The sequence below is a fragment of the Penicillium bovifimosum genome, assembly GCF_028826915.1.
Source record: "Penicillium bovifimosum strain IBT 22155 chromosome Unknown utg000008l_segment0_segment0, whole genome shotgun sequence".
NCBI classification, from domain to species: Eukaryota; Fungi; Ascomycota; class Eurotiomycetes; order Eurotiales; family Aspergillaceae; genus Penicillium; species Penicillium bovifimosum.
Window position 1 is genome coordinate 771,855 of NW_026622717.1, and position 16,184 is coordinate 788,038.

At 47.6% G+C, this 16,184-nt stretch overlaps 6 protein-coding genes across 6 annotated transcripts; 1 reads left to right on the top strand and 5 right to left on the bottom strand.

Moving 5' to 3' along the window:
• Positions 1–483: 483 nt before the first annotated feature.
• On the top strand, positions 484–663 carry N7515_009980 (Maleylacetoacetate isomerase; the record flags this gene model as incomplete). The annotated part of the gene is made up of 1 exon (XM_056670723.1): positions 484–663. One exon carries the CDS (start codon positions 484–486, stop codon positions 661–663), a length of 180 nt encoding a protein of 59 aa, XP_056517096.1.
• A 297-nt stretch (positions 664–960) lies between these two features.
• Positions 961–1,554, bottom strand: N7515_009981 (uncharacterized protein; the record flags this gene model as incomplete). Its single annotated transcript, XM_056670724.1, has 2 exons — positions 961–1,455; positions 1,531–1,554. The coding sequence occupies 2 exons, from the start codon at positions 1,552–1,554 to the stop codon at positions 961–963; spliced, it is 519 nt and encodes a 172-aa protein (XP_056517097.1).
• A 6,195-nt stretch (positions 1,555–7,749) lies between these two features.
• ura6 (uridylate kinase ura6) lies at positions 7,750–8,382 on the bottom strand (the record flags this gene model as incomplete). Its single annotated transcript, XM_056670725.1, has 1 exon — positions 7,750–8,382. The coding sequence occupies one exon, from the start codon at positions 8,380–8,382 to the stop codon at positions 7,750–7,752; it is 633 nt and encodes a 210-aa protein (XP_056517098.1).
• Positions 8,383–8,585: 203 nt separating this feature from the next.
• On the bottom strand, positions 8,586–8,831 carry N7515_009983 (uncharacterized protein; the record flags this gene model as incomplete). The annotated part of the gene is made up of 1 exon (XM_056670726.1): positions 8,586–8,831. One exon carries the CDS (start codon positions 8,829–8,831, stop codon positions 8,586–8,588), a length of 246 nt encoding a protein of 81 aa, XP_056517099.1.
• A 468-nt stretch (positions 8,832–9,299) lies between these two features.
• N7515_009984 (TauD/TfdA dioxygenase family protein) lies at positions 9,300–10,557 on the bottom strand (the record flags this gene model as incomplete). The annotated part of the gene is made up of 4 exons (XM_056670727.1): positions 9,300–9,454; positions 9,508–9,882; positions 9,941–10,270; positions 10,329–10,557. 4 exons carry the CDS (start codon positions 10,555–10,557, stop codon positions 9,300–9,302), a joined length of 1,089 nt encoding a protein of 362 aa, XP_056517100.1.
• Positions 10,558–11,393: 836 nt separating this feature from the next.
• On the bottom strand, positions 11,394–13,433 carry N7515_009985 (Major facilitator superfamily domain general substrate transporter; the record flags this gene model as incomplete). Its single annotated transcript, XM_056670728.1, has 7 exons — positions 11,394–11,608; positions 11,667–11,810; positions 11,864–12,300; positions 12,364–12,470; positions 12,526–12,699; positions 12,749–12,966; positions 13,019–13,433. The coding sequence occupies 7 exons, from the start codon at positions 13,431–13,433 to the stop codon at positions 11,394–11,396; spliced, it is 1,710 nt and encodes a 569-aa protein (XP_056517101.1).
• Between the last annotated feature and the right edge of the window lie 2,751 nt (positions 13,434–16,184).

Genomic DNA, 16,184 nt, shown 5'->3' on the forward strand with positions numbered 1-16,184 from the left:
AGCAAGCCCCACCCCAAACCACCGGATAAATAGATACATGCGAATATTCTCCATTTATATCTCAACAATCAGGTTTTCATTTCATCTCCTTATTTGTCGGTAGTCATTGATAAGACTTATTAGCACTACATATCAATCCTCAAAGATTGTTTTTCTGCCGAACCAAGAACGGTGAAAAAACCACTATCCGCCAATCCAAGGCGATTCTGGAATACTTCGAGGCACGGTTCCGGGATACTGCACCACTGTATCCTCCCGCAATGCAGGATCGGGTGCTGGTGCGAGACCTAGTCAATGTTATCGCTATTGATACGCAGCCCCCAATGAAATCTCGCATAGCGCAGCGGGTGGAATCCGTTCGAGGATAGCTCGATGATCAGGTCGATTTCGTTAAACAGGTCTTTACTGGTGAATTTCGAGCGTATGAGAATTTGCTCGAGCAGGCTGGAGAGGGGAATTTCTCTTTCGGTGCCATCAGTCTCCATGGCTGATGTGGTTCTGGTCCCCGCTGTTGATCAGGCTCTGATGTACAGATGGGATCTAGACTTCGTGCCTGATGTCAAGCGGGTCTGTCTCGCTCTCAAGGAATCGGAGCCTTTCAAGGCTGCGGATTGGCGGAATCAAGGGGATACACCGACGAAATTTCGTATCCGTGACTGTTAGGTTTTAACGAATTGGATTTAGTCAATGCTTTGCTACACTGTCTTTTCGTGTGTACTATCATATGTGGGGAGAGTGAGATGGCAACAAGTTTTAGGTTAATGTTTTGAAGATTATCGGTACATGTGTAACAGATAAGTCTTGTGGGAACGAAGAGAGACAAGGATTCAAGCGTGGACGCGTAAGCCACTAGTTCTTTGGTTTTTTAGTTGGTGGATGTTTTTGTAAAGCGGGCCTTACGTTACATGCACTAGTTGTCATACTAAATTCAGAATGGAACTTCCAAAGACAATTCCATTCTCACAACCACGCGCATCCTGGAACAGCAGCTCCCCGACCAGCAACAGCCTTCTCCCCAAACTTCTCAACGTACCACTTCCGACCCCAGCGCGCATGCGGCAACATGTTTGTAACAGCATTGACAACAAAGATCACAGCGGGTAGAGGGAGGGGGACAGAAAGTTTACCAGCAGCCCAAGCCATTGGTATCAACCAGGGTGCAAGACGCAGCGGAGGAGCGATAGCGACAGAAGACACCGAGGAAGACGCAGACACAGGCAAAGCGGAGAAAGGCGCTACTGCCGTACCGGCGAGAGAAAATCCTGTCCACTCGAGCCATTCGAAGACGTAGTGCGGATACAAGATGTATCGGAAGACACCACGAGCAGGCGGGATAACATAGACCTTATGGTACTTGTTTCCAGTATTTCCAGCTTCACCAGCCAGTTGAGAGTCATCTGTCTTTTTGGAGACACGTTTTTCAGCTTCTTCACGACGAAGCCGGAATAGTGATGTCTCGGAGTAGATAATATCAGGTCAATTACAACCAAAATTTTAGTATTAATTCAATCCAATATTCCAGGCCTCCACATTTGCAACCTGCGTGTTCGGCATTGTCTAGTAACTAAGTGATTGTTCACGAGATGTTTTCTACCACGCGCAGGTGGCGCACAGTGAGCCCGTTCGCAATGTACTTGGAGAATGTGGAATTTAGATGTATTCTAGTGATGACCTCAAACACGAAGCTGCTTACTAGGTACATAAAATCAGATCAGACGAAGGCAATGTTCTTGGCGGTTACGATGGTTCCAACATGGACAATTCAGCTAACATTCTGCAATTCAAACCCGCCAAGATACTTTTGTGTCTTGTCTAGTTATAGATTATGCACGATTAACAACAACGTCTTACTACGCTGACTATTGCATTCATCTCGGCTGGCTTTTGGTGCAGCCCAATTCGCATACCAGCTTAGGGAAAAGCATGCAATGAGCCAAGTTTCGGTCAAAGGCTAATGAAATATTGTGGCATCGATCATGAGGAAGGAAAGGAGACTTGCAGTACCTTTCAGGATGAACATGAATTTGCTGCGGAAATAAGGGATCGTCAGTTCACTACAGTGTGTCTACTTTAATGACGGGTCAAGTCCGGGCTTTCTCGCTCTTGCTAGTGCATCTTCAGAAAAGTTTGTGAGAGAGAGAGGGAAGAAATGCTGGAATTGCTGTACTTCCTCAAGTGCCGACAGAGATTGAAGAAAGCCAAATTACCAGAAAATGACAATCTTGAAAGAGCAAACAGTAAAGGCAAAGAAAAGGTAGACAAAACAAAAACATACAACAGTGAGGATTCGCTGGTGGTCACCCACCCAACTACTAACTCACCGGCGTGTGGCTTAAGTACGGCTGAGCGGACGGGAAGCCCTGTTTTCCACACCCTATGGTCGTATGTACTGGGTAGCATAGTCAGCAGTATTATATTTAAGACGTGGCTGAGTGAACTGGATTGTAAGGGTGTGGACTCTGGAGGGTTGTAGGATAGGCGGACCAGGGTTACCGCTCAGAGTAATAGACCATTCAAGAGGCATGGTTACTTGACAGGTACTTTTAGCTTGTCTGGCTGAATTATGACCAGGACTCAATGAATTGTCAAAAATAGAAAGCAAAAACAAAAACAAAAACATACAACAGTGAGGATTCACTGGTGGTCACCCACCAACTACTAGCTCACCGGCGTGTACGGTGTGGCTTATGTGCGGCCAGTAGCTCGGTGGGTGTCGCCGGGGTGAGAAATTGGTGAGCGCCGCTTTACTGTCGCGCAACTGGGGGTGACAAGGGTGAGTGCACTATAAACGGAGTGCGGGTTCTGGTGCTCTAACCTCGTTCCTGGGAGTCAAATGACCCCACTTGATAGGGTCAATTCAAGTAAACGGCGCCATCCGCATCTTTAATTTAAATGTGTTCTTGTAATTTTGAACTGCTCGATCTCATCCTTTCTCAATATTTTTGCTGGCTGTTAGTGATTGATACAGTAAACTCTTACTGGACAGGATGGAGGTGCTTCAATTGCTTCCTCCGACTGCATAATCATATCTTCGACGAGTGGGAACGCGAACATGCCATGGATTAAACAAATACACACTGGGAAGTGGCTATCCTTGGTCAAGAGTAACATTTCATTATGGCTGGAGGAAAAATAAGATTTGCTGACAGAGGATGTTGGGGGCTGGTAATTCAATAGGTTTTAGCCAGATTGGATAGGCGATTGAGGGGAGCGGTGATTTGATAGGGTAGTTAACCTGGTCAACCAATTCCTATGCAAACAATTATTTTTTACAGTAATTCGACCGGTCTGACCTCACAATTTGATTTGTTTGGTCACACTAAGACATCAGAGAATTGTGATGGATGGTGTGCAAAACGAGTAACTACAAACAACTGTTTACTTTAAACCTCGGCTGAGCAGATTGTTTGTTCATTTCATCGGATTTACATTCCACTCTCCCTGCCATCACTTAATTACCTGTTTATTGTTATAAATCTCTAGTTGCTCCATGCAATCAACCTTTCAATTAACTTGAAAAGCTATCCGCACTTTCCTGCCAAAAATTAATTTTCCGACTTCCCAGCCACTTTATTGACCAGAGCAGTAGCCAGCCCTACTTTGCTGTTTTGTTCCTTTGACTTTATCTCTCTGTATATTATTGTATGTATCTCAGCAACCTTGGCATTCTGCTCGTACGGTACACCCCCCCCCCTTGGCATTTCAATAATGAGAATGTCTCCTGAGATAGTAAGATCCCAGAGACAAAAGTAACAATGTCCGGTGGCGTTTTGAGGGTTGTTAATTGATGGTGCCAAGAAGATGCGACTCGTTTTTGCTTTGCCCCACCCTGCGTTGTTGGGCAGATAGCTTTGTCATCCTCCATATGGTCATTTTTCTTGCCGCTATGTGAAGCTTTTTCAATTTTATGGTGCGTAGTATTATATGTTTTGTCCTGAATTCAGATGCCGCTTAGCTATTTATCCTTTACTGACCACTTGGCCACTGGGCGATCGTACATGTCTACTTGACCACTTGGCCACTGTCACGATCAAAAACAAAATAAGATTGTTGTATCAATTACGAGAATACTAAAGCTGAAGAATAGAAAGAAAGGAAGGAAAAGCGGGGCACGGCCTCAACTAAAATATCAGCCCGGCAGAATCGCAACCCTCCGCCTAGGCTTAGACCGTCACAGCCACTTGACCACTTGACCACTTGACCACTTGACCACACCCGTTTGACAACGACGTCCACGGCATGTGTAATATAATGTAAATATACAGAGCTAGTGAAAGAAACTATTGGGGCGACAGGCGAGATTGACGTTGCGATAGCAAATCCAGAGCTGATTCCATGATGGTTCCATTAACCAGGTGGAAATTGAGGCAACATTTGCTTATCGATTGCTGGAACCATAACAGCAAAATCCGACATTGAAACTAAATATACAAGAATTGGTGTAACTTAATGTATGAAGGTCTACTGATTGAATATTCAAAGGTCATCTTGGTCATAGCCTCTCGATATCAAGGCGCGCAAAGATCGCCATGATGGCAGTATAATCTCTAATTCTATCCTGCAAATGGGAAGCAGTCACAGCCAGATCGTCTGCGGAAGGGTCTGGATGGTCTTGCATCAACGAAAATGACGTCCTTGGGTAATATCAGTTACGAGACTCGAAATCCGTTCAAACAGCCTACCCCAATTTTCATTCTGCTGTCCATCCTGGGTTTCTGCCTTCTCCTGCCTTTAAAAGCCGACGCAATGTTCGCAGAAAAGCTCAACACTATGTATATATGAGCGTCATGCACCCGAAGATCCTGGAGGCACTCACTTTGGAGATGACTAGACTGGCCCTGTCAATACTGCACTCACTTTCTAGCGATCGAATGGTTCTCCGGGGCGACACGGACAGCTTCGCACTGAAGATTCGGTATTGAATTCAGATGACCCCATCCTTTGCTGAGATCGATATATAGATTTATATTCTCTCGGAGGAATACGGTGTGACATCGACCTCTAAAAGCCAGAATAGCTCTCAAAAGCAAGATTCAAAGCAACACAGTTCATGAGTCGGTATTCGTTTGATGGAGCGATTAGGTGAAATACGATGACTCTTGATAGATATCGTAGGCCAAAAGGAATATAAGCTGCAATGGCACCATACGATAATGGTATCATACATGATCATACCTGTTTTATGTCACTCTGAAATTACAGATGTTCTAAGTATTGTGGCTTATCTGTTTCAAAGCGGGGGCTATGCAGGTTGAATAAAACCAATGTAATTACCTTACACCGGTAAATAATGCGCAATTGTATCGAATACAAGCCCAGAACATAGCTGACTAACCTGATTACCGAAATGGCCAGGCTATCTTCAATAGAGTCTCAAGGCGTAATTGCACTTTCACGCGTCGGTTTTCTAGGTTCTAATATGTCTCCTGAGATGTCCTAGGCATCTGGAAGTAGGTTGTCGCGCCTTGCCCATATATCGCCTGTTTGAGCCAATCTCACACACTAGACTGCACCGGGGGCTGTGCTTCGGAGAATTATTGTCACGAGCCAATTCTTGATGAAAAGAGTGCTGTCATTCAGAATACTAAACGTGAGGGAAAGAGAAAAAAGGAAAGCAACTATCTGCGATGGGCCTTTTATCTATCATGAGGCTTTGTCCACTCTTCCTTTGTCCTGGATCTCATAGCACGTGACAATTATGGGGACAATTGAGAAGGGATGCGAACGTTACGAGAGTATTCGTTATCGTAGTGGTGATAGAAGGGGCGAGGACTCATTTTCAAGTGTATATGTGGCATCTTCAAACTGTCTCTTTCGGTTGCGGAACTCCACCTGGGACCTTCTGAGTCTCTGAAGGAGTACTATTGTACCATATAAATCTCATCTAAATAAGTAACATGTAAACCAAGTTCGTGAAAGGCTCAGATATCTCACAGACATTGGTCTATGTCGATGCCTGGCATTTGATGGAGAAGAACGGGCGTCGCGGATCAACTCACTTGCGTGGAAGAGGCTATCGTTGGTTCAGCTCAATCGGGGAAGCACACCATTCGCGTCTGGGTAAATGACAAAAAGAGCATGTGCAAGTACTGTGGGCTTTAGTACATGTAATCAGACCGAAAAATCAAGCTAGGATCTGTTCTCTCTCAAATCTCAATGGATTTTACGCTACTAAATTCAGTCAGCCACAGGCCCCCTGCAAATTCTCGCGCTCCCCCTGGTAGAATAGTGAGTGTCACTTACGTCTTCCCATTAGGTCTTGGCCATATATAACAGATTCAGAGCTCAGTAATATGCAAGAAATGGCCTTGCAACTCTAATCGGATGGAATAATTGGATATCTACCAGGTTGGCGGTTTTCTTTGCAGCATCAGAAAATCTGCACGATATTTAGGTTTTTGCTCTGGCTGAGGGGCTGGAAAGAGACAGACCCCGGCGGGAATGCCGACGGTTGCTTGAATTTATGAGCAGTCTCGAGGAGAAATGCTTGAAACTTGGATATGTTCACTCTAGGAGGGATCAGTGTTTCTTTTATATTCTTTCGACTCTCAGCATTAGCGGCCACAGTCCCCGCAAATTCCAATCACCGGCACTTGAGCTCCTAGGGTCTATACTCATCTCACCAATCATATTGTCGTGGCACGGAGGGCCTGGGAGCTCCTAGGAAGGCCTATTAGGCTTCATTTAGTTATGATGAGGGATTTCTAAGTGCTAGATAGAATACCAGGTAAATGAGGAGGCACAAATTCCGTCATGGGCAGGTAGATCATCCAGTAGCATGACCGGTCTAGAATATTTTTGTGAATGTCCAGGTCGCTAGAGCTCAATCGTACTCCTTTGTTCCTAGGAGCAAGTGGCGGCAGCAAGAGCGATAGTTCGTTAGGAATCAAGAGGAAAAAAGAATCAGAATAAAACACTAAATTGGATTTAAAAACCATTTGATTGGACTTTTCTGAGATATTCCTCAATATTGTAGAACCAAAATTGGGGGTTGGATATTTCCCGCAACTATGTAGAGATGTGAATGTGAGACTTGACGAGTTGAATAGTGGCATAGCCGCAGAATAGTAATGCCAACAAATGCGGGCCCACTGTGCATTTGCCTCCCAGCTAGAGGCGAAACAACCAGGATCGACCGCCACATTGATAACGCTAGCCTTTCGTTAAGGGGACAACGGTCAAGAGTGCTGGGTGAACGGCTGCATTGGGACGGGGCGAGCGTGGTGCATTTTATTGAGGTGAGCTGCTGACTTAGCTGCTCCAACTTTGCTCAGGCGACGCTCAGTGAGCGACTTCATCCGGCTTACGTAATGATCAGGCGATGCTCAGTGAGCAAGTCAGAGTACTCAGGTCACGCTCAGTGAGGAGGATCAGGCTCCTCAGTGAGCAAATCAGAGTACTCAGGTCACGCTCAGTGAGCGGGTTCATCCGGCTTATGTAATGATCAGCCGATGCTCAGTGAGCAAGTTTCATGATTATGTAATACTCAGGGACGTGCTCAGTGTTACTCAGTGAGCAAAAGGCGGCAAGGGGTGAGCACTAAAGCGGAAATGGAAAGCCATGTCGGGCGGCCTAAAATCTGGTGTATATGTGGTTTTAGAAAGGGTTTCTACATGTAGTTTCGGTCCAACTCGAACTGAACAGTCCGTTCAAGAAACGATGAAATGCATTGTAATCTCTATCTGCAAGTCAAAACCAAGCCACAATCACTTTACACCCACCTTCTATATACAAGCACAAACAAAATACCTAAGAACGAGGCAACAATCCCCTCGCCTCAATCCCCGCCTGAACAAGCCGTGAAACCTCCTCAGGAGAAAGATCAGCCTTGACCGTAACAACCTTATCCTTCTTCCTGAAATCCTCCACCACAGGCATAGAAGTCTCAACAAAAGTATGGAACCTCTTCCGAATAGAAGCAGCATTATCATCATCCCGTCCACTCGTCTCCCCCCTCTTCAAAAGTCTCGTCTCCATAACACTCTCCGGACAATCCAGGAACAACACAAGCTCCGACGGACAAACCGTCTCCTCAAAGAAAACAGCCTGATCCAGCTTGCGCGGGAACCCATCAATCAAGAAACGGGCCTTTGTCCCCGCAGCCGGCGGCGAGGTCGACAGCGTCTCGGCCATTGCGTTCGACAGCAGCGCGACGGTGACTTCCATGGGAACGATCTTGCCTTCACGGATGTAGTCGCGGATGAGGTCGCCGTATTGGGAGCCGGAGCGGACCTGTTCGGCGCGCAGCAGGTCGCCGGCGGAGAGGTGGGTGAAGCCGTAGGATTTGACCAGGTTGGCGGATTGGGTGCCTTTTCCGCTTCCTGGGCCGCCGAGGAAGAAGACGACTGTTACGTCGTTCGGGGAGAAGCGTGGGGTTGTCATTTTGGTGGGGGTTGGATTTGTTGTGGGTGGGTGAGTTGGGAGGGATGGTGAGGTGTGACGTTCAGGGGTGGGAATTGGGGATTTCGAGGGTTAGGTTGAGTTGTGGGGTTGTCGGTGTAGCGTTGTGGAGGGGCACCACCGGCTGTGAAACGAGTTGGTTAGATCGGGGGGTTTTGTCGGAGGGATTGTATATGCTCACGTTATTAGTTCTGGCGGGTGTTGATGCCTGTGCGGGCCTTGACGAGGTAGGCGTAGGCGCCGGAACTGATGGCTGTTATGAGGATGATGGGGATGATTGGGAAGTCGGAGCGGCTGCGTTGAGGGGCGGGAGGAGGTGTACGTGGCGATGATCGTGTTGAGTATAGGCGGTGGGGGAGAGTTGATTTCAGGTGAGGGAGGACTCGAGGCTTGGAGATGACTCCGGTGAATTGACGGGCTAGAGAGAACATAAGGATGGGTTTGGTCGTGTTTTTACTTGTTTGCAGAGAAAGAAAAAAGGAGTTGGGCCGAAATTGGATTAGCTGCTGATCGGTGGATTATCTCGATGCGTCGATGGCTGTGGCTCAGTGTGGACGCCTTCGGCTTCAGTTTGTGGCAAAGAAGCTTAGGTAAATTATCCTTGGCATTCACCTAATGCATGGTCATCGGTCTACTCACTCTACCTGACTACATACGAAATTCTCTAATATGCATAATGCACGACATACCACATCATCCACATGTCCTCCCGGCTCTGCAGACCTGCACCATGGTAGCCGCCCTAAGTTGGGCCCAAGTGGCGCCAGAGCTTGCACGCGTTTGAAGTTTCTTACAGCGTCTAACTACTAACTGAGAGCATTCTCGTGACCGGAAAAACCAACATTGCCAGGAAATGATATTTCAAAGTGAACAAATAATTTAATAAACCAACGGTCCAACTATTTCCCCCCTGCCAACGCCTCCCGTCGTCCAGTGCTCTTAGGATCGAGATAAGGCCTCTCTCCAAGACCGACAGCACGGTGACCAGTGCGCGGGCCAAGGCCCTCATAATCCCAGGTTGCTGCGTGATAAACCGATCGGTTATCCCAGATAGCTGTTGCAAAGTCAGACTTGTATTGATAACAAATATAGGAAGGGACAATATACCAAGATCGTTAGGATTTTGCCAGCGGTTGCGCACCTGCAGGTCGTGGTTCTCAACGATCAGAGTCACGAACCAATCGAGAAGATGACGGCTCTCCTCATCAGAGACACCGTTGACTCTCTGCACGTGCGAGCCCACAGCAAAGACACTCTTCCACCCGGTAACAGGGTTGGTGCGGATGACAGGGTGCACAGCTTGGAGCTCGTCTCCAACGTTTTCGGGCGCGCCGCGAGGACCAGGATGAACTGTGAAGTCGTTTTTCTTGGCAACCTCATTGAACCTAGGCTGGGCATAGGTTGCTGTCAAGGTCTCCAGGAATTTCTGGTAGGGCTCGGAGATGCGGTCGTAGACTTCATAGCCGGAAGCCCACAAGGTGTCTAGAAGGGAATTAATTACATCTGGGAATATCTGGGAAGTCAAAGGAAGGGCTCTTACCACCGCCAGTCTTTGGAAGCTCTGTGAGACGGAGGAGGGTGTAATCGCTAGGAATGGGCTCGAAGGTAATGTCACTGTGCCATTCTTTCCGAGCGCTCTGATTCCGCACGTTCCGGTCTTTGTACAGCTTTTCACGCTGTGCCGAGCTGATTACACTAATCTCGTCGTCCTTGACGCTGTGTTCCCGGCCTGAGTTGGCGATCGGGTGAATGTGCAATCCGGATGTGCTGGGCTTGCCGGAGAGCTCGCCAAGTCGTTGGATAAGCTCCTTTTGCAAGTCGTTGGTTAATCCATCTTGCTTGCGGAAGAAGACGACACCGCGCTGGGAGACTGGAACGTCCCGTCAGTCTAAGAAGAACCAACGAGAAAGACTCCGATGCAAACTTACTGGTAATGGCAAGATCCCGAAGCAGATCATCGGAATTGGGAGCGCGCAGGAAATCCTTCAAGTTGGCATTGGGGAATTCTCGTCCGATGACCGGAGTGACATCGAAAGACTCGAAAGCGTCGAGAGTTCCGCTGGACTTGAGGGGCTCGCGGGCGAGGCCTGTGAGGGTGATTTTGTCCTCAACAATGGGGACAACCGGAGTTGTGGTATTGATGATAGAAGATGCCATGATAAGTAAGGTCGGAAAGTAGTAGCGCTTGCTGGTGCTTTGCGTTGCGAGATGATATTGATATTTCCCGGGTGCGACGGTCCTTTTAACCTACCCCTATATCCCATCACTTTCTCGATGGTGCCGAATACCCGTTGACGACATTTGTCTCTTATGGGTGCTCATCCGTGAGGCCGTCCTAGGGCCTCAGGTCTGCGACGTTCTTGTTGCTAGATACGAGGCAAAGCACGTCCTGCATGATGATTGCATCCGATAACAGTAAATATGTTCTGTCACAACTAACACTCGTCATTTCCATGGAAATCATCTCAGATCCAGCCACCCAGGGATTCTACCATTATAGAATCATATGCACTGCAGGTCGCGCAAAGCAGTTCGGTGCCAATGGTAGGTCTACAGCAATGTAGGCATTTACAGGGGTATTTCTCTGGGCGACCGATATCGCTCAATCATAACGTTTTGACATGGCTGTCGTGTAATTCTATAATAATTCGCCATCCGTGCAGGTGAATTGGATATAGCCCTAGGTTATGGCGTGCATGGTGATCCTCGGACCTCGAGCACGCCATGGATGAAAGCTTTAAGCAATCTCAGGCGGGCACCAAACAGAAACGCTTTGGACTAAACCTATCAGCCAGCTAGATATAAATAGGCAAGAAGCTTACTTCTATCGGTTTAGTTGGAATAATCAATATCGTGAAGTTATCCATTGTCATTGGTAGGTATACTGTACTATCTGACTGCGGAGTATAAATGCTTGCCCTAACGGCCGACCCCGGACATTTGCCATATTCCGTCACACGTGTCAAACTCTTCAGAACATCCTACCGGCATACTCAATGGGCGAATCGGAAATCCAATCGCTTGTTCCCTTCGTCTTTGGTTGTTGCCAAGTAATGCCTCTTCTCACTGTCAGACATGGCGTTCCATTTCTTGTCGCGACTTTGATTGCGCCAGACATAGTATGTCTTAGCTAGCAAATAGATAAACACATTGGAGACCACTAGTCCTACAAGGACACTGTTGCCTCTCCGGTACCGGGGTGCATCATCTTCGTCAAATTAGCACGCGCAAACACACCAGAAAAGAAAAGGCGGGGAGTCACTAACCAGCGCGGTAGATGTTGGAAGATATGATCCCAGAGGACTGGACACACATATTGTACATGGCAGCGGAGACCGTGCGAGATCGCACAGTGTTAGAATTGCGCGAGTTCCAGGCAACTTGGATAGCGTGTGCTGGGATCTTGTGAGCTATAACCATGGGTATGTGGGCATAACCCCGAGATGGGTACAGGTAATCTTACCATTTGGAAATGCCAGTAGCAATGTCATCACCACCCAAACAGCCCATTTGTTCACAGCGTTGATGTCGACAATGTAGATGTAGAGCAGGAAAGGAAGGGCCCAAATTTGCCCGACCATAGCTGTCAACGTTAATTCACCGGTAATCTCGGAGATATAGGTAATTGTCAAGATAAAGAATATCGACAGCACCTCGCTGGGAATGACCAACAGATTGGTCACGAAAGTGTTGAATCCGAGGCCTTTCAGGGTGAGAGTCAGGTACTGCTTGGGGGTTGCCATTGGCGTTTGGAAGGTGAGCCCGATGATGTATATCGGCCAGAGATCATAGTCATTGAGACTCTTCCAAAGGAGCTTGGGCGTAATAGGCTCTCGGTTGTGCATGGTTCCTTTGCTAGGGTCCTCGCGAATTACTCGGTTGACCATGATAGTTTCCTCGCTGTATTGGATCTCATCAGTACAAGTGACCATGTTGATTGGGATATGGTAGGATATAACATACCGCGGGCTGAACCAGCCTGATTTCCCCCGAGACCAATTTGCAGTCTGGCAGGGCCCGGGGGGCATCAATACGTATGCGGTCAGCCCAAACACGAGAGTCAGAAGGCCCTGCAATGGATGTTAACAAGGTATCGGCTCGGGTAATAAGGATATGCCGACTCACCTCCAGCAAGAATAGCCAGCGCCATCCCGACTGACCTTGAACACCACGAAGGTGTAGCAATCCAAATGCCAAGAAGCCAGCAAGAATATCGGCGATATTCATGGCGGTCCAAAAGAATCCGAGTCGCAGTGACAGCTCGTGGTGCTTATAGAAGTAGGAAAGATACAATATCACCTGGGATTGTGTTAATGGGTATTCCAAAAGGGTAACGCGAAGAACTCACATCAGGGATGAACCCGCCTTGTAGGATACCGAGGAGGGCACGACACAAGAGAAATGTTGTCTTGCCATTGAGTGCATACTGTGCCATAGCAACTCCAGACCACAAGACCATTTGCGTAGGAATCCACCGATCAGGTCCAACCCATTTACTGACAAGCTGAGAAGGAAGCTCGGCACAGAGGAACGAGAGTTTGAACACTGTATTTCCAAGGTTGTAGTCTGAAGTGGTCAGCTTGTGTCAGCAGCTATCAAGTGCCGAATCTTCACTTACCATTCGTCGTCAGGTTCAACTCAGGAAGCATGTTGTCAGTTAGAGCTTGTGCCAGGTTGGAGCGGTCCAATTCCAGAGCCATGAACATAAGGCAAGCGAATACCATAATGCGCATATCAATCTTCCGAATCAATTTGTATTCCTCGCCCCATGTCCACCGGGCCGATGGGTCGAACCGGTGAAGATTCTCCCAGTCTGCTCGGGGTTGGTATTCTTTTGCAGTATCAGGGTTGTCATAGACTGAGGGTTGCGTTGCAATTGCATCCGGGTTGTAGCCTTTGCCTCGTTGGAACCAAAATCGACGTTCAGCTGATGGCTCCCCCAAAGGCAGAGTGTCCAGACTGGTAGAGGAGTCCGTCTCTGCTAGTGCAGAGATAGACTCCTCAGGTTTCTTTGCGATGAAGACTGTTGTCATCTTGTATATTAGCAATACCCGTGGCTATCCAGAGAGGTTTTGCGTTTCAAGTCCAGCTTCATCGACTTGAGAGTCCTCTGGTTTGTTATTATGCACGCGGTCTCACCATTGTCATCGGGATATGACGCCATGAATGTGTTTGATGGCAGGTCCCTGTCTTTGCCTCACGACATCGAGCCAAGTATTGAACAATCCTCATGACGATGGTGTTGTGAGGGGTTCCCGAGGATTGTTGTTGTTTAGTGTAGATGACATCTTGGTGTCTGAGTATCACATCATTGAAACACCCCAGTATGTCCGGACAGCAACTAATATCCTATGTCAGCTACTGATAGGTACAGGTTATAAACCTTTACCGAGAAAAGCGCATATACTCACAAAAAGGCTCGCTAAGAATCCCCTCATTTACGAAAGGTTCTGGGTACTGCCGAGCAGGTGTACGGTCGAAGGATCCTGCGTGGAAGGGACCACCATACCTGAGATTATGCATGGATCTTTCTGCAGAAACACGAGGAACTTTCATGGAGTTCAATCCCAATCTCCATAGATCGCTCTCTCATCATGCATCCCCGTATGTTGTAGAGAAAAGTTGTCCAGAACTCTCTGAGATGAAATCAACAGAATGCGAGAGGCTTCGACATCAAGAATAACTTTGTAACCCAACGAATCGATGATTCCGGTATGATCTAAAAGCCGGGGCATGGTTAAGTTCGGAATGACTACCACTGAGCTGGCTTTCTTTGAGCAATCTGGTCCGATGCACATGACGGTCCTCGCTGGAAGATTTGATCTGAGGACCTTACATACCTGGGACCTGATTTGAGCTTCAACGGTGGATATAAAACCACATAACATCCCAGATTGCGACGGTTTCGGAAAGAGAGTTGGCCTTGGAAATTGCATCCAGCCCCCACTAAGGCCCAGCCCCGAATGCTGATCTCCGGCCTTGCTCGATTCCAAAATTAGCATGGGCAAAGCAATGTGGCTATGATACCACAGCAAATATGGAGTGAATATTTCCCTGTCAGTGGGGAAAGCATCTATGGAGCAACCCCAGGTGAAATCTGGAGTTTGATGCTATGTATTAAGTGTTTTCAGTGTTTGGGAAGATCTTGGGCTTTCTGCACTCTGTCATGTAGGCTAAGTGCCTAAAAGTACGACTTCTAATCAACCTGCGGCTCTGAGTTGCGCTCCGTTTCTGAAGTCGTTACCCATGCTAGTCTCATATTCACTGCTTGTCTCATATGGGGGGGGGGAAGTATGACGTGAACGGAGGCTACAAATCTAGTTATGCAGGAATACTATTCTAGGCTAAATGGTTCTGTTCCATGTGTATAAGAACAGTATTGGTGCATGAAATGATTCCGAATATGGGTGAGCAGTTAACTAACTCAAAACAAGTAACAGCATGATGAGGATCAATGGACAGGTGCAATGACCATTGCTTGAAACTTCTAGTTTGATGACGAAGTGGATACTGGGAGTGCTGAGGCAGGAGTTGGACGCCCGACCGTGAAGTGTACGTACTGTGTATTCCAAATAATGTAATCATTAGTGCCAATTACCGGCCCTGCGACCTTCTCTGGCCCTGTCAGGGGATAATCATAGTACTACTAATCATAATCAGGCGGCTATTATATTCAGCCCCCACGTATCAAGAAAACCCCAGTATGGACCCCAGCTCTCATCCGAGGCGATGTAACACTCCACCACAGACTCCCGTGGGTCTGCTTAGTTACCGCGTATGCTGTAAGCAGTAAGCACCATAAATTCCTGTGGAGACGGGTAGCTTATTTGGTGTCCGTGGAATGGCAAAGGAACTACAAAGACAAAGAAGAGGAATCAGGCGAGGATAAATGTGTGATGCACCCGTGCTCTGTGATCAGAACAGTAAGTCCCGCAGAAGTACTCCGTACTTTAAAGGGGAAAGAGAGCAGACGTCCAAAGTACATTTTACTGTACCATGGATACTCCTGAGTGTACCCATGGAAAGTGTCTAAGCTTAGACGGGCCTAGTGGGGTCAAAATCTGAATCTGGCACCTGATTGGTTAACTAAGGCTCGCATATGCATGTTCAACGCCAAGCAGGCTAAGTGGGCCACACCCGGGTGTGTTGAGCCTCTTTGGCGAAAGACTTGATGAGAGTCGCAGATCAACAACGAGCCGGATGATGTGTATGTAAGTTGAAAATACCTGAGCGGCCTCCAAACCAATCATTGAACATCTTGGTGTCGGTTTTACTAACGTTTGGACTCAGCCTGCTAGGTTGTTGCAACATTCATGCTACTTACCCAACTGCCCTACACCGCAATCATCCACGTGCAATTCTTGCCAAAAATACTAATCGCACAGCCCTAAAACCTTCAATCCAAAGGTCATCCATGCCTTCCCAAATTAGTAAACGGATAGGCAAAAGTCCCTGGACGATGAAGTTTTGATCGATAACAGTCTATCTCCAGGGCTACAGATCGCCCCACCGTTGGAACAGGAGTCGTCCTTTGACCCTGCGTTTGTTACAATGCGTGCGCCCGTGGGCGCACTCTTAAGATGTAACTCCAGTCTGCTCAATATTCGAACACACCGCAAATGAGAACTCCGAAATGACTGCATTGGTCCATAGAGACCCAGTGGGGCGTACATGGACCAATTGATCCGGAGTGTATAAGCCGTGCAGTGGGGTGACGGATCGAGGAGGCTGAGGCTCTGATCGACTGTTGGCGAGGGGACGACCCCGTCATTGTCGAAAATCAC